The sequence below is a fragment of the Engystomops pustulosus genome, chromosome 11 (genome assembly GCF_040894005.1).
Source record: "Engystomops pustulosus chromosome 11, aEngPut4.maternal, whole genome shotgun sequence".
Lineage (NCBI taxonomy): Eukaryota > Metazoa > Chordata > Amphibia > Anura > Leptodactylidae > Engystomops > Engystomops pustulosus.
The window spans coordinates 28,474,631-28,498,788 of record NC_092421.1 but is presented as its reverse complement, the minus strand read 5'-3'; the positions used below and the strand labels follow the sequence as shown (position 1 = coordinate 28,498,788).

The 24,158-nt window shown below is 40.7% G+C and overlaps 1 protein-coding gene and 1 long non-coding RNA gene across 6 annotated transcripts in view; one reads left to right on the top strand and one right to left on the bottom strand.

Annotated features, from left to right (window-relative positions):
• LOC140106189 (uncharacterized) overlaps window positions 1–24,158 on the bottom strand; it is a 296,249-nt gene that overhangs the window by 231,809 nt on the left and 40,282 nt on the right. The window lies entirely within an intron of this gene.
• SCD (stearoyl-CoA desaturase) overlaps window positions 351–24,158 on the top strand; it is a 34,118-nt gene continuing 10,310 nt past the window's right edge. Inside the window, exons 1-5 of one of the 3 annotated variants that reach the window (XM_072130468.1) lie at window positions 351–480; window positions 14,856–15,120; window positions 19,465–19,595; window positions 21,766–21,971; window positions 22,881–23,113. In XM_072130468.1, the coding sequence (XP_071986569.1) occupies window positions 14,874–15,120; window positions 19,465–19,595; window positions 21,766–21,971; window positions 22,881–23,113 (817 nt within the window). In that variant the 5' untranslated portion in view covers window positions 351–480; window positions 14,856–14,873. Of the gene's footprint in view, window positions 481–8,941; window positions 9,233–14,855; window positions 15,121–19,464; window positions 19,596–21,765; window positions 21,972–22,880; window positions 23,114–24,158 lie in introns of those variants that run through there. The other 2 variants (XM_072130469.1, XM_072130467.1) reach the window with 2 other exon arrangements.

Genomic DNA, 24,158 nt, shown 5'->3' with positions numbered 1-24,158 from the left:
TCGTGAGACATGTCAGATTTGAAAAATCGAGTCTGGTCATTGAGCTGAAAACTAGTGTCGGTGATAAGGGGTTAATGGGTTCCACTGACTTTAATGCCAATGCTATTGATACAAAGTTAAGACAAAATATTCTCCCTTTCCAATATATAGATTTTAGCAGATTTGCACCTAAAAAAATAAAACACATTTTCTTATTAGGGGCAGTGAAATATCTGTAAAACCTTTTATCTCAGCAATCATTTCTGTTAGATATCTGGAGTTAAGCAATCTATAGCTTTCTTATGAAACATATGACAAGGTCACTGCTGATGCTGTGGTGCCAGGAGGATGGACTTGCTGATAAGACCACATGCAGATGAGCCCTGGTGTATAAAGCTGGGGAGCTGGTTACTGCATGTCTCTATCTGGATCAGGGGTGGGACCGATATTGTTCTGCACACCGTGGTCCAGCACTTTCACCTCCTGCTGCAATACAATCTGGTGAGTAGATACAACTCTGATTGTAAGTGTTCATGTTTCTACAATTCTCCTACTTTCTGTGATGCCGCTTTATTACATTATCATCAATAGCAATAACTTTTCTAAAGATAATGTATCTCTTACAGCAATAATATTTTGGTGATGTTATTTACTATAAAGGTTTACCAGCCACTGGATCCTGACTAATAGGTAGTGTAGTAGGGTAATAAATAAGTATGTAGTGGGACATTTTATTCAAGTGTCACTTGTTGCTATCGGGGTGCTCCCCAATTTTATAAACCTCCAGCTTCTTTTACATAGGTTGGGGGGGTCACTGGCAGGGGCGTAACTTGAGGGGGTGCAGAGGTTGCGGTCGCAACTGGGCCCATGAGGTTTAGGGGGTCCATAAAGTGTCAATTTCCCATATGAGAAGACTATTACTATAAACCATACATTATAGTCAGGGGCCTGGCACAGACTTTGCTCTGGGGCCCATCAGCTTCAAGTTACGCCACTGGTCACTGGAGTTGTAGCCTCTTACCAGCCTTGTTATCCTTTCTTCTATTAAAGGGGCTGTGTGGGATAAATTTTTTTTTTACCCCTTAACAGAGCTGTTAAAAAATAACAGGAGACCTTATACCGCTCCTCTCCATTCCAGAATTACATATCCGGTCTCTGTCGCGCCCACTGCAACCTAATGTTAAAGGGGTTGTCCGTGAATATGATTGAAAAAATATATATATGACTGGGGGGGAGGGGAGCTTTAAAATAAAAAATAATGTATATTTATCCTCTCTCCCAGTCTCTTGAAGGCTTCTGTATGTATACAGTGTCTGGCGGTGATGCTCGTCCACAGACGCACTTCTACCCATGCAGTAGCAAGTGCTGTCTGTATACACATGTCACTGCCGGCCTCTGAATACATTTCACTTTAGCTCAGTGCTCCCACTTCTGGTTTAAGATTGTGTATTCTGTCTGTACCTGTATTATATCCAAACACCAGGTAGTACCTTCCTTATTCCTCTTGTCCTTGGCACTAGGAAGCCAACACCAAGTAGTACCCACCTTATTCCCCGTGTCCTTGGCACTAGGAAGCACTGAAATGACTCTACCTACCATCCACATGGATTTTAATTAAATTCCTTATTATATTACATCTCATACAGATCCGGATTGCTGTGTAATTTAATGTGAAGGTCAGTAGGTGACGCGCTGAGAATCAAGTTCACAGATTTTGGAAGTCTTGAAATCTGCTTTTCAGTCTCTCGCTATAAAAGAGTTTGCGCACATATCTATGTAGCTATGTACAACGTCCAGGTTTTAGAGGGAGACAACTAGTTTCCAAATCACCCCACAAGTAAAAACACCATTCTGTAGAGAATATTAGATTTCCAGGTGCTGTCCCAGCTATGCTGTTTAGGGGGAGGTTCTTGGTTTACCAAGCAATGGGCACAATGCCAACTTAAAGAGGATTTACTAATAAAGATCTGTCTTTAGGCTAGGTCATCAATAGTTAGCCAGTGGGTGGCCTCCCTGACACTGAGCCTCCATACAGATCAACAATTCTGAACCAAATGGATATAGGGTGACAGAGAAGGAAGTAGATGACTCTAGATGTCTGTTGTGGTTGAAAGGTGTGGCAGCCATTGAATATACGAGGACACCATGTTACAGTACATATAGTGCTTCACAGTACAGAACCACAACAGACATAAAATAAATATTACAGAGGTTGCGTGCATAAAGTAATGTCTGCACAGGCCCCATAACCCACTCAGAGCCAGCAGGACACTGGACATACAGTGCTGCCTGGTGTCACACTAACGGGAAACTATAAGTATGATATGTGTAAGACTCTATAAAGGGTCTTCAACTTACCTTGTAAAATTTTCCATAAGTGACCATCACCTTTAAATGAAATCTACAATCAAATTCAAGCGTGATCAACCAGAGGCACTTACTCATAAATCCAGGCACCTTGACTACAGTAATCTTCTTATATAAACGTTTAAAATTATGCTAATTTTTCAGAGATACATTTTATCAAAAACATATAAAACATTCAATCATACTAAATGTTTTACATGTAAGGTCATTTAGTTAGAGTTTAACTAGCAAACTCTCCAGGAAATGTTAAACTTAGTTTGATGGTCCTGAACATCATTTTTCAAGGTCTTGTAACTTATTCACATTGGAAACTTATTAAACTTTTATTGACTATGTATAACTGTAGTGTGGCATGCTGTTATCTGTAGTTTAGTGCTCCCGATAAGGGCACAATTATTCCTCACAATATACAGGCGGTCCCCTACTTAAGAACACTTGACTTACATACGACCCCTAGTTACAAAAGGACCTCTGGATATTGGTGATTTATTGTACTTTAGTCCTAGGCTACAATGATCAGCTATAACAGTTATCAAATGTGTCTGCAATGAAGCTTTAGTGTTAATATTGATTCTTATGACAATCCAACATTTTTAAAATCCAATTGTCACAGAGACCAAGAAAGTTCTGTCTGGGATTATAATGATAAAATATACAGTTCCGACTTACATACAAATTCAACTTAAGAACAAACCTACAGACCCTATCTTATATGTAACCCGGGGACTGCCTGTACTGGAAACAGATTGTGGAAATATCACACATGTAATTCTTCCAAAAACAAAATGGCTTTATTTCTTGTCTTACATGGAGCTGCCAAAACTGCACAATATAAAAAAGTTTTTGTGTTTGTTTAATAGTTTTCTACTTTTTTGAATTTTTCTACTACTTAAAGGGGTTGTACAAAGTATTACTTTTATCCCCTGTCCAAGTAGTAAGGGATAACAATCTGACAGCTGGGTCCCCTACCTTTTACAAGAACCTGAGTCCCCTGAGCATATTTCCTGCCGCCCTATTCAATGTGGTAGACAACCGACTTCTGTGCTCATCAATTTCCAACGCTCATAATAGACAATAATTTGGGTTAACCATGGGGCCTCCCTTTCACTCTCAAAAAAGAAAGCTAAGTCACCCCTTTAGATGGCTGGAATGTCCACGCCAGCCTGTGTATGAGCTGTGTTATGTGTATGGCCAGCTTTAGCAATGTTTGTAGGACAGTATACAAACTTCGGATATCTTTAAGCATGTGTAGTCACTGTAGATGCTGCAGTTTGCTCCCTTCACATGACATTTGGGGGGCATCTGCTGTGGGTACACTTTATCAGATTTGCAGATGGAAACAGAAAGAAGATACCTCAACCTTTTCCTTGTGTTGTAGAGTGATCCCTTTGTAGCTAACAGTTGGACTTATTCAGTTCTACTGGTCTTAAATTAAAGGGGTTGTCCAGGGTTTTGCAATTCCTAGCACCTGGGATTCAGATAGGTGAGCGACCTACAATGTGCAGCAAGGAGCACATATATCACTGGAGAAAAACCCTGCACTCCAGTGTTTGGCTGCGACCAGTGTTCACTCCTCCACCCGTTTTTAGGGGAAGGGTAGGAACAGAGAGCAATAACAAGGCCTGAATGTATAACAAGGCCCAATATGTTGTAAAATGCACCAAATTGATAAAATAGTAGAACTGGAACAAAAGAATTGGAGCAATTTGCTAGGCATATTTGATGCATTTTTATTTAGTATTGCACCCCTGGTGGACATGTGAACAGTAATGTTTATTCTACAACTATTCCCTTTTTCTGTATCAAAACTCAAGACAGGCTCAAAGGTGTGTAAAAAACATCAATATATTATGTTGCAGAATTTCAAGATTTTTTTCTCATCTAATATATAATTAAAGGGTGTTTCCCATTTCAGCAAATTAATGTTCACGTTATGCAATTTTCCAATATACTTTCTGTATCAATTCCTCATAGTTTTCTGCTTGCTTTGTTTCTATAGAAGCTTCAATGTTTACTTCCAGTGGATAGAAATCTGACCCTGGTCACACAGGTGCACGGCTCGTTAGTATCACAGAGAGTAATCAGAGCTGTAGGTTATAACGAGCCGTGCACCTGTGTGACCATGGTCAGATTTCTATCCACTGGACGTAAACATTGAAGCTTCCATAGAAACACTGCAAGCAGAGATCTAGAAAACGTGAGGATTTGATACTGAAAGTGTACTGGAAAATTGCACAACTTTTCATTATGCAAACATAAAAAAATTATTTGCTGAAAGGGGAATACCCCATTAAATACAAGAAAACCCCTTAAATAACAGACTATGTGACCTCAGGAAGCCGTGTGATTCGGGAAGTCTGGGCATGCCCCTCACAGCTGAGAAGGTAACTACAGGTCAGCAGCCATTTGACACATCAGCAGAGCAGGTTTGAATGACTTCCTATTACATTCCCCCCAGGCTCCAGATTACAGTCCAACTTTGAGCGCATGTTCTGTTTCCAGAGACGGGGCCAGGACTTGTAGAGCAGAAAACAGAGGACACTAGCTGAAGTCCTGATTCATTCCAACCATCTCGTTCACAGATTTAGAACATGCAGGACAACTGAATACAGATACAGATACTCTGCCTTTGTATATACAAATGCCAACATACAATAAACTACTTTTTATGAACACATAGGGGAAGATTGCTCGTATCCTCTGGATACATCAAGAGGCTTAAAGCTTAACCGTCAATTCAGATCAGATCATTTTTTATATTAATGTGTGGGGGGTTATTTTTCTAATATACTTAATTCAAAAATTCTCCTTAGGCCCTATTCAAACGACCTTCCTAGGGACCTTATACCTGGCCGCAAATTTGCTGCTGGATATACATCCCCATAGACAGCTATGGAGACCCAGTGGGGTAAGTTTGCTCCATCTTTCCGCTCTCTGTCAGCTACATAAAGATGAATAGAGAAGAACAGTCATGGGCGGCCGCCTGCTCCACTACTCACATGGAGCGACGAGGGGTCCAACTGAGGTACGTGGGACCCATCGGACCCCTCGTTTTCGTGATCTGTGAGGGGTCTCATCACTGAAATCACCACCGATCAGCAAGTAAGGACCCATGCTGTGGATCGGGCCTAACTTGTTTTTGTAAGAAAACTCCTTTAAGCTTCCTAATATAGTTTTGTGCATAAAACATGATAACGTTCAAGCTGAATGTTTACATGGTCAAAGTAGTGCACAGGCGTGGCCCCCTTCACACCCCTTAACGTGGAGCTGGTGTATAGGGGATAATCATCACAATGCCTGGCGGGTTACAAGGCATAGTGATTATTTCAGGGCTTCTAAGCCAGTTTTCTGTCATAGAAGCCATGATAAATGTTCCCCATATAAATTATGTCATAAGGACCGTCCTTTATAGTTTAGGATAGACATAGAATACATGGGGGAGGATATGGCAAAACCATGGCTAAAAATATAAGTGTGTTCCAGGTTAATTCATGGACAAGCATAAGCAACATTATACCTATACAGTTTTAGACAACCTAATCAACTTAAAGGGGCTTTCTAGATCATGATCCCTTTTATTCTAATAGCTCCAAACCCATCCTGATCAAATTCTCCTCCAAGACCCGAAACCTATACATTTAGATAGAGCCAAAAGTATAGGAAGGACTCTGTCTACTATGTAGGCCATTCCAGGTGAGGCCATGCCTCTTATTGGAGGAGTTGTAAAAAGAGAACACCATGGACGACCGTTTTTAGTGCAAATTCTGGCAGAATTCTGGATCAGTTTTCTCAAAAAAAAAAAATGTTGATTCTGGCTCAATTTTTAATCTGAGGAATCCAGAGGGTCTATGGGTCTGTTCCCATGTCTGTTGTGTCTTCAACACATTATATTTTTTTTTTATATGCGGACCACAGAACTTCATAAGAGTCAATGGATCTGCAAAATGAAAATGTTTTTTCTCATATGTTGCTAGGCAACCAGGAGCTAGATTGGAAACCCATCTGTTTTTTTAGACATCCAAAAACGGATGCAGATACAATACTGACTGCACATGGACATCACACATCCACTTTTTTTTTTTGTGATTACGCAAGGACACGCCCATCTCAGGAGATTTTTAAAACACAGACTCATTTTTTGGGAGCCCCCAAAACATCCTGAGTAACTTGGTAAGGCTGTGTTTTGAAACGCAATTCGAATGCAACAGGACTTGGCCTGATCACATATGCGTTTCCACTGAAATGCATGCAATCAGCAAAGAGCTCCATGTGTTTTGCATTGTTTACACAGGGAGTCATTTATCAAACTTTTTTTTGTTTTTTTTTCTCTATTTTTCTCCACTTTTTAGCACAATTGTGCCTAATTTTTTAACTTTTACACCCGTTTTGCAAAGTTAGTCTTACTTATCATAAAAATCCAAATGTGGACATCTGAAAAATTTTAAAGTTGCGATGAAAAGCATTTTTCAGCGCATATAACCTCCAGATACTCCTATGTTGCGATCACATCCAACACTTGAATTGCGTTTCTCCTTTTCACAGATTTCTTTAGACATAAAAGTTTGTGATCATGTGCTCAGTAACAAAACATGTGTTTTGTCACTAAGTCGTACCCACTGCGCTTGAATTGCCTTTTAATCCAATCTAATCCAGCGAGTGGACTGAATGTTAGTGATTGGGTTCACTATTGCATTTCAACATGCAATTTAAGCGCACCGTGTGAAAGGCGTCCGAGTGTACTCAAAAAGGTTACCCTCTGATGCTGTATGGGTGTATGGAGTGAGCTCAGTGGGTGTCAGCTTTATAACACAGCTGACACCTGCCTCTAACTGCACTGGTACTGGCACCGATCACGGCAGGTAACCTGCTAAGTGCGGCAGATGAACATAATTTTTTATTTTTTTTTTTTAAAGTAAAAGCTTAAATCACCCCTTTTTTCCTAGAACAAATATAAAAAATAAACACTAAAAAATCATAAACATGTTAGGTAATGCCACATCCCATAATATAAAAAAATATTATTCCCAATTGTGAACACCGTAACAGAAACTAGCACCCAAAATGTCCAAATCGCTATTGTCACTTTTTCGCCATTTTCAATCCATAAATATTAGATTTTTTTAAAAATTATCAAACGGTCACATAGGTCCCATATTATCACAAATTAAAGCGTCAGCTTTAATGGCAATTTTTTTGTACAAAAGATTTACATTTTTTTAAATCTAATTAAACCTAATAAAACCTATATACCTTATATACTCGAGTATAAGCCTAGTTTTTCAGCACAAAAAATGTGCTGAAAAACCCTAACTCGGCTTATACTCGAGTCAAAAAAATATATATATCTAAACTCACCTTTCCGGCGACCCCTGTATATCTTCTGTGCAATCTGTCCGGCAGCGGCGGCAGGCTATATACACTGGGGCAGGGTCTGGCAGGCTATATACATTGTGGCAGGGTCTGGCAGGCTATACACACTGGGGCAGGGTCTGGCAGGCTATACACACTGGGGCAGGGTCTGGCAGGCTATACACACTGGGGCAGGGTCTGGCAGGCTATATACACTGGGGCAGGGTCTGGCAGGCTATTTACACTGGGGCAGGGTCTGGCAGGCTATATACACTGGGGCAGGGTCTGGCAGGCTATATACACTGGGGCAGGGTCTGGCAGGCTATATACACTGGGGCAGGGTCTGGCAGGCTATATACACTGGGGCAGGGTCTGGCAGGCTATATACACTGGGGCAGGGTCTGGCAGGCTATATACACTGGGGCAGGGTCTGGCAGGCTATATACACTGGGGCAGGGTCTGGCAGGCTATATACACTGGGGCAGGGTCTGGCAGGCTATATACACTGGGGCAGGGTCTGGCAGGCTATATACACTGGGGCAGGGACTGGCTGGCTATATACTGGGGAGGCTGTGACCAATGCATTTCCCACCCTCGGCTTATACTCGAGTCAATAGGTTTTCCCAATATTTTGTGGTAAAATTAGGGGCTTCGGCTTATACTCGGGTCGGCTTATACTCGAGTATATACGGTAGATTTGTCATCCCTGTGATTGTAGCGACCCAAAGAATAAAGGAGAGTTGTTATTTGGAGCTCACAGTAAAAGCCGTAAAAACAGAGCCCACATAAAAACTGCAAATGCATTTTCTTTTTGTCAATTTCACCGCACTTGGAATTTTTTCCCAGCTTTCTAGTACATTACATGGAATATTAAATTGTGCCTCTATAAAATCAAATTTGTCACACAGTTAACAAGCACTTGCACGCCTCTGTGAACTGAAAAATAAAAAAAATTAAAGCTATTGGAATGAGGGGAGTAAAAAAACAGCCGCAAAAACGAATCATAAAAGGGTTAATGAATAATAATCAAGTGTCGTTTTGTTATCCCTATCCAAAAAGTTGGGACATATTCGCTGCTAGCTGTGGTGAAGTAATACGTATATACACAGTAGAAAGGATAGGATCTCAGGGACGTTTGCATGTACTAGTCATCCTCTGGTTAGTGGAGGGTTAAGCACTGGAGGTGTGTGTGTGAGTGAGCTTGAATTCCGGCTTGCAGAGCAGTCAGCAGATTGCTGGCGGCCAATGGAAGAGGGCAGATCATGTGGCACCAAATTTCAGTACACCAATAGAATGTCCCTGCTCTTACTGGAATAATGTACAGACATCATTATCATTTCAATCCCCTCGCAGTCAGCAGCAGCAGAAGCAGGATCCAGCTCCAGTGGGGATCACATGCACCAGGCAGCCGTAACCAATAGCTGCAGCAGAACCTGTGGGTCTTATATACGCAGCATCCATCCCTGCAGAGACACCAGGACCCAGCACACAGCAGGTACCCCTGCCCATTGCTTCCTTTGTGATACAGTCAGGACAGGTGCGGATTCAGGATTCTCATTCATTTTGTAATGATTGGACGGAGGAAGAGGCAGAATAAATCTAGGGCACAATTATTAATAATCCCTGATGTTAGATGGATGCTCCACTAGGGGTGAGCAGCAAAATGGTTGATGCCAGGAAAATGTAGCAGAACCTCTCTGCTGCTTGATACAATGTATCTGTTTTATTTCTTCATTCTTTCTATGTGTATGATAGGAGCAGGCATGATATAGATGTAGATGGATGTCTAGGGGAATCGTCATATTATGTAGATTCTGGATTAGGCTGCAGTTCTTCTTGGATACACAAAGTGCGCATGAATGTGCAGCATCATAGACCCAGATTTCTGCAAGACAGAGGATTTGCGACATGTTTTTCAGGACTGGCACACACCCCCACCTCGGGTGAAGGAGCATGACATTGAATTACAAGGATGTACATAGCAATGTCATAGCACAGCCCAGTAGAAAATGTTTATAATGTGTCCTTCTACACAATCCATCATGTCCTCTTGTTTGTGGTGTTAACAACAGGCCTGTCAGAGAGGTTACAGATTAAATATATGATGTATAGAAGAAACAATGACATTACTGGAAAGTTTGCTTGTGCTGTGTTTGCTTCCGCTTCTATGGTGAGGACATAGATTCAGCTGGAGACCATCTTTGTGTAGAGGGAGCTGTGGAGAGAAGGCCTTTGTTCATGAACTGGGTCTAATGTTACCGCGTTGCAGTCATTTTTTTTTTTCATTTGCGCTAATTGTTGTGATGCGACATCATGTGTCAGGATTACTGCATGGAGCTCACCCCACAGCATTAGATCTACAAGTATATAAACCTTGTGAATGAGGGGGAGAGGATAACGTCATTGTGGAAATCAGAAATCAGTTATGTGGAAAAACCCTATGTATTTACAGACATGCACACAACTTCTAACATCTTTTGATGTCTGGGGTTATTGCCTTTGTTGAGTTTCTGAATATTGTGTAATCTTCTCTTTATAACAATGAGTGATCAATAATTGAGTAGATAAGCTGCAGACACCTTCACTTCCCTGGTTTACGGCCTGCATTTTTTGATGGATTTGCAGTGCAGCAATGGTTAATGTGACGCAGCTAGCCCTGCAACGTGTTATAGGATCTCTCACAATTTTAAGGGCATCCAATGCATATTGGTGTAAGTTGCCATATATTCACATAGGTTTGTGGCATGTCAATGTGATTTAAGGACTCTTTAGGGAATGGGTTGCAGCAAGTGTCCATTTTGGGTTTGGATATTGCTCGGATGCATGAATGGACTGGGCTGTGACTTCTGCTGTGGTTGCATCAACCAAACAGGAGCCCGGTTTTATATAGCAGCAGGATTGGTAGGTGGAGGCAGTGCTTTAGCATCTGATGTAACACTGGGCTTCTTATACTAAACAAGTCACTAAAATGCTTGAAAATGTTAATAATTGTGTAAAATATTTCACAACTTACTGATAGGGCACTTCTGCATTGGATACACCATCACAGATTCTGCAGTTCTACTAGACATACTACTCATTTCATCTCCACACCATCCTGACCCTTCAAATCTTAATTCATTTTGGTGCCCCAGGGATTCTTATTCCTTGGTATAAATGGCTCCTTTAGTGTGAATATCGTAATTTCCGTGTTCTCTTTCTGTGTCCCTTTGGTTAGAAATAGATTGATTGCAGTTGAATATCACTTGTCCAACACTTCAATTTCCCTTGAAGTGACTTAATACTTTATGTGTCATCCTGTGATAATCACCTTCCCTGTATACTTCTCAATGTGAGTCATCAATTATTTCTTATAATAATAGTCATTTTTCTCTACCCACAAAATATGTCAAAGCAGGATGGCGAGGAATCCCTCTCGGTTCGCACAATGTCATCAATACAAGAGATAAAACCAGGATTTCTCATTTTTAAAAATAATAATTGATGGTTTCTGTTAAGCCAAAACGAAATTTTTCACTACATGTATCATCACACCTAAAATTAGCAGAGCTGGGACATGTGGAAGAGTTACATACAATAAATGAAAGCATAACATTATATGACACTTTAGCCTACTGCCCCAGTTATACTTAACCTCCCTATGTGCACTGTGCAGTGTAAGCATTTGAACTCCAGTAATCCAACAAGTGGGATGGGAAGAAGCACATGACTATGTTCTCACAGTAACCTTGGGTTATAGTTCTTATCAGTGCAGTAGTACTGTAATTCATGTCAATGAACACAAAGACATCTTATGTCCTAAACAATATTGTCTTTCATTTTTTCTTACCTAACTAGAACTAATGCAATATAAAAGCCCACTAGGCTACTCTTACTCACTAATTATTTAGCTTTGCGGTCTTACCAAAATAAAGTCCCATCTTCTGACACCATAGTATAGAGCAGGAGGAGCTGAGCAGATTTTACATAGTGTCCTATCTGCAGGCAAGAGGGGCTGAGTAAATGCTACATAGTGTCCCATCTGCAGGCAGCATGTTATACAGAAGGAGGAGTTGAGCAGATTGTACATAGTCTCCTGTCTACAGGCAGCGTGTTATAGAGCAGGTGGAGCTGAGGAGATTCTACATAGTGTCCTATCTGCCGGCAGCATGTTATAGAGCAGGGGGAGCTGAGGAGATTCTACATAGTGTCCTATCTGCCGGCAGCATGTTATAGAGCAGGGGGAGCTGAGGAGATTGTACAAAGTGCCCTTTCTTCAAACAGAACGAGAAAACATTATAGATTTACTTTCTAAGTTTAGGAGTCCAATGGATGGTCAAGTTTTCATACTGAATCTAACCTGCTACGCACACTCAGTAAGTAAGGCTAAGTAAGACAGCCCACTGAACTCCTAAGCCTATTTATAACAGACGTTTAAATAAACTTACTAGTTGTACTCCCAGAATCTATATTATATCCAATCTACCCAGCGTCTCCTGCTCTGTATCATTTAACCTGCAGATAGAGTACTATGTACAATCGGCTCCTCCTTCTCCCGTCTGCTGATAGGACGCTATGAACAATCTATTAAGCTCCACCTGCTCTATAATATGCTGCCAGCAGATAGGAGACTATGTATAATCTGCTCAGTTCATCCTGCTCTACAACATGCTACCTGCAGATAGAACACTATATACCAGTGGTGGCGAACCTATGGCACTGGTGCCAGAGGCGGCACTCGGAGCCCTCTCTGGGGCACTCAGGGCATCACCCCAGCATGAAGTTCACCAGACAGGACTCAAAGAATCTTCTTGCAACGATAGCCAAATTTGCTCTCCTCCTTATAACTGCATTGGTGTCCTCAGGAGGCTGATATGATTGAAGTTGTTAAAGAACAGGGAAATTAAATTACTGCTTAAATTGTTGCATTGGCGCTTTGCAATAAATAAGTGGCTTTTGGTTGACGTTTGGGCACTCAGGTTCTAAAAGGTTCGCCATCACTGCTATATACAATCTACTAAATTTATCTTGCAGATAGGACACTATGTATAATCTACTAAACTGTACTAATCCTCTGGAATGCTCTAATTGGGACTATGATGCTGTGCATAGGTCCACACAGTAAATATTTTGGTACATAATAGCCATATATAGTCTAGCCCAGCATTATGGCTTCTTCCTCTTTTACAAAACTGATGATATATATGACCGATATAAAGGCCATGATGCCAGTGTGAACAGAGCCTTTCCTAGCCTTCTGCTGTGCTTTCAAGATTGTTCCCTTTTGTGTATCACACACTAGCTCATTCATTCTTGGCACAGGTGACTTATCCATGCGGCATCATTTCATTGTCTGCAGCTTCTGGCTCCTGCAATAGTTGTCATTTTATTCCAATACGGTTTGCTCTTTTTTTTTTAGCCATACCTAATGATATCAGTAGGTTCAGATCAATTTTCTACTAGGGAGTAGTACACATGCGCCAATTGGATGCAGTTTAATAATGTTTTTCTTGGAGTATAGTTAAATTTAAAAAAAAAGAAGAAATGTATTATTTCTCACTTTAGGATCCACTCCTGGTTTCAAAACTGAATGAAATATCTGCAGCAAATGGCTCGCAAGAAAGCACCCTACCGCAACATGCATCAACGCAACACAAGATAGGGCTCATGCACCCGAACATAGTTTTGGGACTGAAACATGTATTTCTTTGGGCTATTACACACGGCCTGTGACTGCCAAAGCCGTAAATGATAGAGCGGGTCCTATTCCTGTGTTTGCAGTTCTGGCAGTCCTCTTCTATTGCCATCAGTTTGAGTAGACCTTGCATACCGATAACACACAAACCACCAACAACAGACCACGGAGCCATTGATTGTGGCCCATGAATGTGGGAATAATTCTCTCTAACCTTTGCAAAATATACAGTACACCTATGTTTGATACATATGGTCAGTATCCAGTATCTATCACAAAAACCACTTGATTGCATAAGGGGGGGGGGGGGACTTAAAGGAAATCTACCACCAAACCCAAGCATGGTAAACCCTTACTGTAGATCCAGGTACAGTGACTGATAATCTTATATTTGTTATCCATGACCTCCTGACTTTTAAACTTTTGAAATTATGCTAGTGAGCCTGAAGGGCCCCTGGTGGTGTTACCAGAGCTGTAGCTTCACAGGCTGTTACCCTCCCCCTCCACCCTGCTAATTCAGCACTTTTCTGCTCTCTATGCTTGATGTAATCTCAAAGTGGGAGAGGGAAGTTCTCCTTGAACACTGTAACAGCCTGTGAATCTTCAGCTCAGAGGGACTCTGGTAACGCACTCCAGGAGCCTTTCAGGCTAATAAGTAGAATTCTAAAAGTTGATTTTAGAAGGAAGAAGGCCATGGATAACAAATATAAGGTCATGCTGCTTGTATCTATGAGTAAGTGTCCCTGGTTTATCATGATGGATTTTGATTTTGGTACATTTCCTTTAAAGAAAACCCCTATTTAGGGCAGATGAAGTCTCTGTGAAACCATCTTGCAGGCCATTATGGTCCTAAATTTCGGGACCAGAACCAAATCCTGCTCAGTGGCACTAATACTATATCTATAAATAGATGCAGATGGCATCCAAGTATAAATAATATGGAGTTGGATTTGCTCTTTGTTGCCCAAACATGTCACTAGGAGTTAGATCACATCAATAAACACATATGAAAGCTTTAGAACTTTCACAGCTGACGATTCTAAATATGTGAATTGGCATAAATTCTGTCATAAAATGTTACTTTTCTCCTAAATAAAATGTACATATTAATATTTTTATGAATAAATAAATGTGACAATAGCAGCATATGTGTATGCATGGAGCCTGTAGGATATAGTGGGCCATATAACCTATATGTTCGGCCTTGTGGTGTGTAGATCTGGAGCTATTCTCTCCAAAAGCAACTTCTCAATAATCATTTGTATGTATCAGATATAAAATCAGTCAAAGATCATAGGACCAGGGATTGTGGTACAGTTAAAGGTTATTGCCCCTCCATGATAAACTTAAAAGAGTCATAATATGATTGTAAGCAAAAACACATAAAAAGAAGGAAGTGATAAATATCCTTACCCAACCTTCATTTTTTCACTCAAAATTTGTCATTCACAAAACAGAAATACATTTCTTATGTTTCCATTCTCAGTGTTGATCTACTGTTGACATGATGTATCGGGGGAGTCAGACTGTGAGCACATATGTGGAAACTCCAAAAGCAAATGGCGAAGATATTGGACAGGATCGTGAAATGACAGATGACATATTTGACACTACTTATACTGAAAAAGAAGGCCCCAAACCTCCCAGGAAAATAGTATGGAGAAATGTCATTCTCATGTCTATGCTACATATTGGAGCACTATATGGCTTCTTTTTTATACCAGCTGCAAAGCCTGCAACTCTTCTTTGGGGTAAGAGATTTTTATTTCCGTCTATCTTGTTTAATAATGTTGAAAAAATGTCTTTGTTAAATGGATTCCATGAGCTGCCAAATGATCTGGAAAGAGAATTTTTATCTCTGTGCAAATGAGCTGCAGAAGAGGCAAGGCCGCGCATGTTTTTCTTTCTGCACTTTATTCGGGGAAGTCAAACAGTGGGGCACATTTACTTACCCGGTCCTGTCGCGGTCCCCAAGGTGTGTTGTTCAACGAGGATGAAGTCCGGCCCGATTCAGTAAGATCGTGCCTCCGATATTCTGCATGTGTCGCTTCCCCGCTGAGGTCCGCCGGACTTCACCTTCTTCTTCCCGGTGTATGTGAGTGCATTTCTTGCGACACAATTTGAATTTTAAATCCCACACTTAGTCCGAATCAGTCGGGTTGTCCGACGGCCACTCCCCCCAATTTGTGTCGCATGAAAGTTGTCGTGATTGCGCCAAATTCCAATCGCGTATGCCAAAAACCCCTGTTAAATGTGGTGCAAATCGGAAATAGTCGGGAAACCCAACAGAAATGCGGTGTGCGGACCCTTAGTAAATGTGCCCCACTGTGTAAAGGAAAAGTGCTCAGGTAGCAATGGTAGCAGTAAACAGGTGGGCTAGCAGACAGGCCATTCTCCCAGTGCTCATTTTCATTAAAAAAAAATATATAAATGAAAGATCCATGAGATAACTGAAAAATGTATAACACGTAATAAACAAGGCATTTTTGAGCTGGTAGACTGCCTTTAAAGGGAACCCGTCAGCAGAGATTGACCTATTAAAACACTATCACTATATTGTTGACCAGCAGCTAAACACCTTCCAGGTGTTTTTTTCCGTGGCCCAGTGTGGTGGCATCATCAAATAAATCAACTTTGAAGTAAGATGTAAATTTGTTGTATAGAGTCATAGAGCTCAGTGATGAAGTCCAGCTCTCCCAGTCTCCAAGTGCACCCTCTGCTGTAACGGAAAGTCCTGTTTCAAGGACAACAAGGTATTTCTAAGGTGGGAGAGCTTGACTTCAGTGCTAAATTGATTTGCTGAATGATACCACCACACAGTGCCATAAAAGAAACATGGATCTGGAAGATCTTATGCTGCTTCAACACATAGTGTAATTGGTTTATTAAGTCAAATCCTGCTGACAGGTTCCCCATAAAGCGTGCAAATGTCTGTATTTTCCAATAAATAACAATTCTCTGTTATCCCTATTACAAAAGCCATGTGTGACCCCATAGAAAAGTCATATTTTTAATTCTAGAAGGAATCACAGAGAAACTAAGAATTTTAAATAAATGGTACAATTGCAGGCAGTCCCCTACTTAAGGACACCCGACTTACAGACAACCCATAGTTACAGCCAGACCCCTGTGACTTCTGGTGAAGCTCTCTGGATGTTACTATAGTCCCAGGCTACAACGATCAGCTATAAGGTGTCTGTAATTAAGCTTTATTGATAATCCTTGGTCCCATTACAGCAAAAAATGTTTAAACTTCAATTGTCACTGGGGCCAAAATTCTTTTCGTCTGGATCTACAATTATAAAATATACAGTTTCGACTTACATACAAATTCAACTTAAGAACAAACCTCCGGACTCTATCTTGTACGTAACCCGGGGACTGCCTGTATTTACAACACAAACAAAAAAAAAATTTAGGCAACCCACCACAATCTTCCACTTCAATCCACTTTGTCCATTAGAAATCAATGGGTTTAGGCCGCTGTATCCCGCAGACATATGGAGCTAATGTGTTGGTCCTTTCACATTTTTAGGGCTCTTCACACGGCCATCTGGGGGGACGTACATGCGACCGCATTTACATCCCCATAGACAGCAATGGCGGCCATACTCAAATATGTTAAAAGGTCAGCCAGATATCAAAATCTATGAATTTGGTCCAGAAAGTTTTTTGGCATAATGAAAATTCCCCTTTATACCACTATAACAATTAACAGAAGTGTTAGCCATGGCCTCTGCCAATGGCCAGTTATAGGAGCTAGCTATGGAGCTCTCCAGGTGTCATGTGACTTTTTTAGCCTAATTTAGAAGAGCATTTAGAACTTTTGCCTAAATCTGTTGAGTGTTTACGGAAAGGATCTCATTATAACTTGTGTTCAATAATGTCATCTGATCTAAGTAATTAGATTTTTCTACTATTCCTTTATTTTATCTATAAAACAAGCAGATATTTGTGTTTGCTAAACCATTGAGTGTTTGTAGGGTGTAGGACAAAAATGGCAGCTAGTTCATATACCTAGAGGTCTATTGTGCCATGTGGCTGAACCACAAAGATAGATCGGGTTCTGTTCCTGTTTTTGCAGCGCAGCAGCTCAGCTTCCTGTGAAGATGGAAGGGGTCAGAAGCGATCACCCCTCCTATCTCTCCCCAGCCACAAACAGGCATAGAACAAGGATAGGCTGTTTAAATAACACAGGCCTCCATGCTACAAATATTGACAATGTTCTCCCAGTGGATTAGATTGTTTAGAGCAATTGGCATTTTATTCCAAGCATAAATGGAGCGTAATAATAAAGTGTATGTTATTATTTATTAAGCAGAAGCTGGCCCAGAATCAGGGTACAGAATTAAACATTGATTTTTTTTAGTAAACAGCTTAAAGCACATCTACCATCAGGATAAAGGACTGTAAACCAAGCACACTGACATACTGATGTGTGCCCCCTCTGGCAGAATCTGCTCTTCTTTTAGCTTCCCATTTCCTGTTTTGTTTTTTTTTAAATAAGGATTTTAAAATTCTGCAAGTAGGTTTTAATGGCGCCTGGAGGCCCTCAAGCTCTTTTGCATAATTTTTAAGTAAGTCTTGAGAAAGGCTCTGTTTCAGCCTAAACGTTGTTGCTGTCACTTGGAATAAAAGATGTCCACTTCTATTTATCACTACAATTGGAGTGCTGCTCAGTTTCTTTCATTTATACTTGGAGGACTTGAGGCCCAGTTTGGTTTGGCTTTGAGTGTGCGGTTTGGACTTTTCCATCGTACATACATACATACACAAAGCCTATATATACACACTCCACTGCACTACTCCATTCCAATAGGATACCCATTTTAGTGATCTGCAGTGGTCTCATTCGTTTGACCTCCACCAGTCAGGACGTTATCCCTTACCCTGTGGTAGGGAATGACATGGAATCTTTCAACATCCCCTTTAAAACCCCATTCATCCCCATTAAGATTAGCTTTCTTGGCAGTATTTCTCCTTTATACACCTACTGCCCAAACAACAATCATTCTAATATCCAAAAATGTATTAATTAGCTGACAAACCAGCCAGTACTCATTGGTGGGGTGCATAGGTCATGCATGAAACATGTGATCACTTGCCTCATCATTGGCCTATATAAAAGGAAATTAAGTAAGGTGGACCAGTAGAAAGGGGTGGGCGGGCTCTTGTACGAAGCAATATGAGGAATGGGGGGGGGATGAAAATGTAGCACCTCTGTTTCTTATTGACTGCATGAGGCTAATTGAGCAATTCACACAAACCAATGATAAAGACTCCACCAAAATATAGAATTATTTCTAAGTGTATATAAAAGCATTGCACTGGCAGCATATTTCATTGACTCTAAAAAGAAACTGCAATCCAACTGAGTGTATTAAAGTAGCATCTTCTGAAAAACAAGTTCTAAAAGAGCCTATAGACACGGGTTTGATAAAGCCATATAAAATGCAGCTAACAGCCACAAGGTCATAAAGTCATTGTCCATAAAGAATTAATGGAGTGTATGTTCCTGGTATCTCAATTGTTCAAAGCATTATCCTGCTAATTCAATTATTCAGCCCTTCCTGATTGAATGAGAACGCCGTTGTGTGCGGCTGGGAATAATATTAACCCTATGTCAGCAGAATAAAGAATGGCTGGCCTAAATATCTTCATTTCTTGTTTTTCTGTATAGTCTAGATAATGGTGTTGTCTCATTACAATATAGGCTCCCAGATATTCTCTAAATCCTGTTGTGTGTCTTGCGAAGGCAAATCATTTATTTAAGGCATATAACTGCACTGAGATCAGAGACACTCTCCTGGGGAAATACTGGTATTGTTACAGACAGACATACAGTAACCGATCTAATCTTTCAACAATCACTAGCTAAATTAAAGGGGTGGCCCATGATTAACATGGCAGCTTCCTTCCATAAACAATGCCCCACCTGTTATCGTGGCTCAGAATTATTTGTCGTGGTAGCGCTGAATTGCAATACCTCACACAATCTATGGACCGGAAGCAGAAAGCTGCCATGTTTTTCTTATCATTGACTTTGTATGTCCTCTTCTATGTTCTTGCTATAATGAGTGTAATTGTTCCCACAGCTGTCGTTTGTTTCATGTTGAGTGCCCTGGGAGTGACAGCCGGTGCCCATCGGCTTTGGAGTCATCGATCCTTTAAAGCTAAACTGCCTCTGAGGATATTTCTGGCAGTCTCAAACACTATGGCATTTCAGGTAAATTAGTCGTTTAGATTGGGAAGGACCCAGCACTCCTTACTGCTTATCTATACTAAATTTGTACCTTGGTTGAATCTGTGGGGCAACTTAACTGTGTCCCACCAGGTGATGGACAGATTGAAATCAGATGGATTGATATATAGAGAGTAAAATTTCACTTTAGGCACCAAAATTAAAGCCTAGGTATCGGTTGTCACCTTTTTCTATGGACATCTTAAGTATTTCTATCTGAATCATTTTTGGAGTATCAAGAGGATATGCAGTAAATAAGCGGTGGAGGTCATATTCCCTCATCATATTAACCAGGGCAAAGAGTAACTAGTAAAGACACTCAACTAGACATGACTCAACTAGTCTCGAACAGACTCAAACCTTTTATTGGGGCTTGGGTGCGTCCTATACAACCCGGACATATTGCCAAATTAATGGCTGAACAGCTATTATGGCAAAGTGAAGCCCCCAGTCAATTAATCATGGCTATAATTAGCCAGGGGGCTACCGCTGGCCAATCACATCCATGGCTAATAGGCCAGGTGTGTCAATTTGCCAGATTGGCTATGTGGCTTCCAATCCAGCAATATGTCCAGGATGTTCGGGTATGCTCATCTCTACACTCAACCCAATTGGGGAGATTTATTGGGACTTGTACGGCAGTTTTCTGGCACACAAGCCTGAAACAATTGCAACTACTTGTGAACAAACTTCTTGTGAATGTTTAGCACTGAATGTTCACAAATTATAGCACAATGCGCTAGAATTGTACTTCGTTACAGGCTATCCACCAGATACACAAGGAGGCAGGAGCCTCCTGATGTATCCAGTCACAAAGGCGGGGTCTTCTCATATGCCGTCGCTCAGTGCTCTGACGTATGATGAAGTTCCATCCAATGGGGGATATTCATCATACGCCGGCGCTCGTGCTTCAGCCTCTTGATGTATTGTGAAGGCTGGCGCGCAGTGTTTAAATAAACGCAACCAGCAGTAACGCCCCGCGCCGGCCCACTCTCAGCTAGCCGCGCCCTCCAATCGGCTGGCCTCTCCCCACTGGCGTGAAGAAAGCGGATTGGGCCAAATAATCGCAAGTGCTAGCAATAAAGTGGCGCAGAGGCCCTGATAAATATGCCCAAATGTCTTCATTGTGTAATGCGTGATTTATTGCAATAGTGGTGGTGCAGAAGAAATGAAAAATTGTTCCTTCATAAATGACTTCTAATGACTAGAGGACAACTTTCTCATCAGAGAACCTTCAAAAAGCAATTGTCCAAAACTGGTCTCCTATCTAACAAATATCATACACTGAAACCATACAACCTACTGGAACTGCTCAGCTTCTTAAAGAAGTAAACAACAACAGTTATAATGATTTTCTAGAAGACAATGAAAACCATCATTTAACGTTTGTGATGCTTATAATCTAGTTGTTGTTGCTGCTATTAAGGCTCCTGCACAGGAGGCTCATCTAGGGACATGAACTGGCTGTGCAAAATAGACAAAGATGAATAAAAATAAACCTCCATTTCAAGCTAAGTCAGCCTTCACATAATGTTAATGTTTCACCTATACAAGGTGCCCATTTCCAATACTATACCGATTTCTGAGGCTTTCCATATACTAAACATTTAGCTACACTTTTGGAGGCAACTACTGAAATTGGTTTTTCTTTTGTATAGACTGTGTAGCTAGATCTAGTAACCAGGGATGCACCATCAATGAGACGAATTGAGCCTCTTGCCGCAGGCAGCTCCACCTGTATCAAGATGGGGGCTGAATCATGGCACAGTCACCTGCTATAAAGCAGGACCTGACACCTTAAAATAGTTTCTCTTTAGACCCAATGTCAGCATCAGTGTGAGACCACTTACAAAAAAAGATAACCTGATCTATTACTTCTCTATAGGGGGCTCTGTTTTATAGATGGCCTCAGGCAGCAGAGTTTAGATTTATCCCTGCTAGTAACAATTGCTGACCTACTCTGTTGATTATTGTCCGATTGGTACAGAAATGACAACAAATGCCACCGATAAAAGTGGCCATTACATGCATGAAACATTCATAGCATTTAATAGAATGTAAATGTTTCAATTAGCCTCAAATCACAATAAAAACTAATCTTCAGTGATATTTCTCACATACATAATTCCTTACTTATTTCTCTCTATTGCTCTAGAACGACATATTTGAATGGGCCCGAGACCACCGTGCACATCACAAGTATTCAGAAACTGATGCAGACCCCCATAATGCAATGAGAGGTTTCTTCTTTTCTCATATTGGTTGGCTGCTCTTGAGGAAACACCCTGATGTGATAGAAAAGGGCAAGAAACTGGATTTAAGTGATCTTTATGCTGACAAAGTGGTGATGTTCCAGAGGAGGTAAGATTTCTGATCCTGGCAGTTTCGTGGTTGCTTTGCATCTAGCATAATACATTTTTTTGTAAAATACTACTATATTGAACTATAGATTCTATATTAATTAGGCTACCTTAATACAAACATGTGCATCCACCCGTTGTTTGTGGCCCACGTTTCATCAGCTACAGAAGACCGTAAAAAAAACTACCCTAGCCACAAACAAAGGCACGAATAGGGCCTGCCGAGTGTTGCTACTCAGGTGGTTGACCATGTAAACCACAGCCATGAGTCCATTGAACTGAATTTTACAGTGTCCCGTCCACTGAATTATTCTATAGCACATGCTCAAAAACAAAAGTTTCCAGTGCAGGGATCCCTAAAGAAAAGAAAAATGGCATATGCCAATCGTATATGAGCTATAGACCTGTATTGGGGAGCCACAAAGTCTCAATGAACATAACCAAAATGACTTCACAGTCACCAGCAACACACTTAGGATGATCGCTTATCACACTTTGTGTTCAGGTTTGGTGTATGCACCTGGAACACCTAGCCACAGGGCTTTATTCACCTGGTGGAGGACAAAACAGTATTGGTGGCCAATGAGTAAGCTTTGCAACTGTATCGTGCCCACCATTGGAATTATGCTCTTGAAGTATATGACTATGAGTAATGTAACTTCCAATCTCCTACTATTCTGACTTGTGGCCAGTTAGCCCTATATACATATAAACACATTAGCCTATACAGTGATAAAGTTTCTCTTTCTCAGTTCTTGCATGATTTTATCCTATACCTCTAGAAGGAGAGTTTGCTCGAAAGTTTATACTAAATTAATGTATACCAACAGTTAGCATCGGGTCTTGTGAAGCACATTCCTTATGGAATACTTATGGCCTTAATTTGTTTTATTTTTGTTTTTCTCACCAGACACTACAAGAAATTGATCCTGGTGATGTGCTTTATAGTTCCCACTGTTGTTCCTTGGTATTTTTGGGGCGAATCATTATATACAGCATTTTATGTACCCTGCCTCCTGCGTTACGCATTGGTCCTGAATGCAACTTGGCTGGTGAACAGTGCAGCACATATGTATGGAAACCGACCATATGACAAGAACATCAACCCCAGGGAAAACAGATTTGTGGCATTAGGAGCAATTGGTAAGTTTTCTATATCAATTATAGATTTCTCATAAACTGTGTTATGAAAATATTGTGGTAGTGATCAGAGGTGTAACTAGGAGAGAGCAGACTACTGAATGGGGCCCCCTTCCAGCTTAAAAATAAAAATATTACAGTCACACACATATACATATATATATATATATACACATACATACATTATATACATACATACACACATATATACATATACACATATATACATACATTTATACATATACATATATATTACACGCACATACACACACACACCAAACATACACTTCTTTACACAGACACACATTTATACACTTGCAAACACATATAGAGGATATACACATCATATATACAGTGCCATATACAGGTATACAGCATATAAACGCAAATACAGAATATACACAGCAGATACACATATGCATAATTTATACATTACATATAGGTTATATCCATACAATGCAGCATAATGATAATATGTGTATAACGGTGCACATCTTCCATTCTTTAGTGCCATGTCAGATGACAGGGCCCCGTGACTAGTGGCTGGTATGACTGTAGTTATGATAATAGGAGTATGGCGGGTCATACATATTAGATGTGTTCAGCAAACAGCTATCCCTCCTGACCATTCCATACAAGTGCAGGCTCCATCCTTCCAAGTACAGACGCTCCCCTACTTACAGACGGACACTTCAGCCCACTGTGACCTCTGGTGAAGCTCTCTAGATGCTTTACTATAGTCCCAGGCTGAAATGTTCACCTGTAAAGTGTCTGTAATCAAGCTTTATTGATAATCCTTGGTCCAATAGGAGCAAAAAATTTTGAAACTCCAATTGTCACTGGGGCAAAAAAAAAAAAAAAGTTGTCTCGATCGACAATTATAAAATGTACAATTTCCACTTACATACAAATTCAACACTTAAAAGCAGACCGATGGAACCTATATTGTATGTAACCCGAGGACTGTCTGTATTCATGTTTTCTGAATTGGGAAAGCAGAGAAAGTCACCAAAGATCATCTCCTTTAAGAACAAAGGGCCAATTGAAA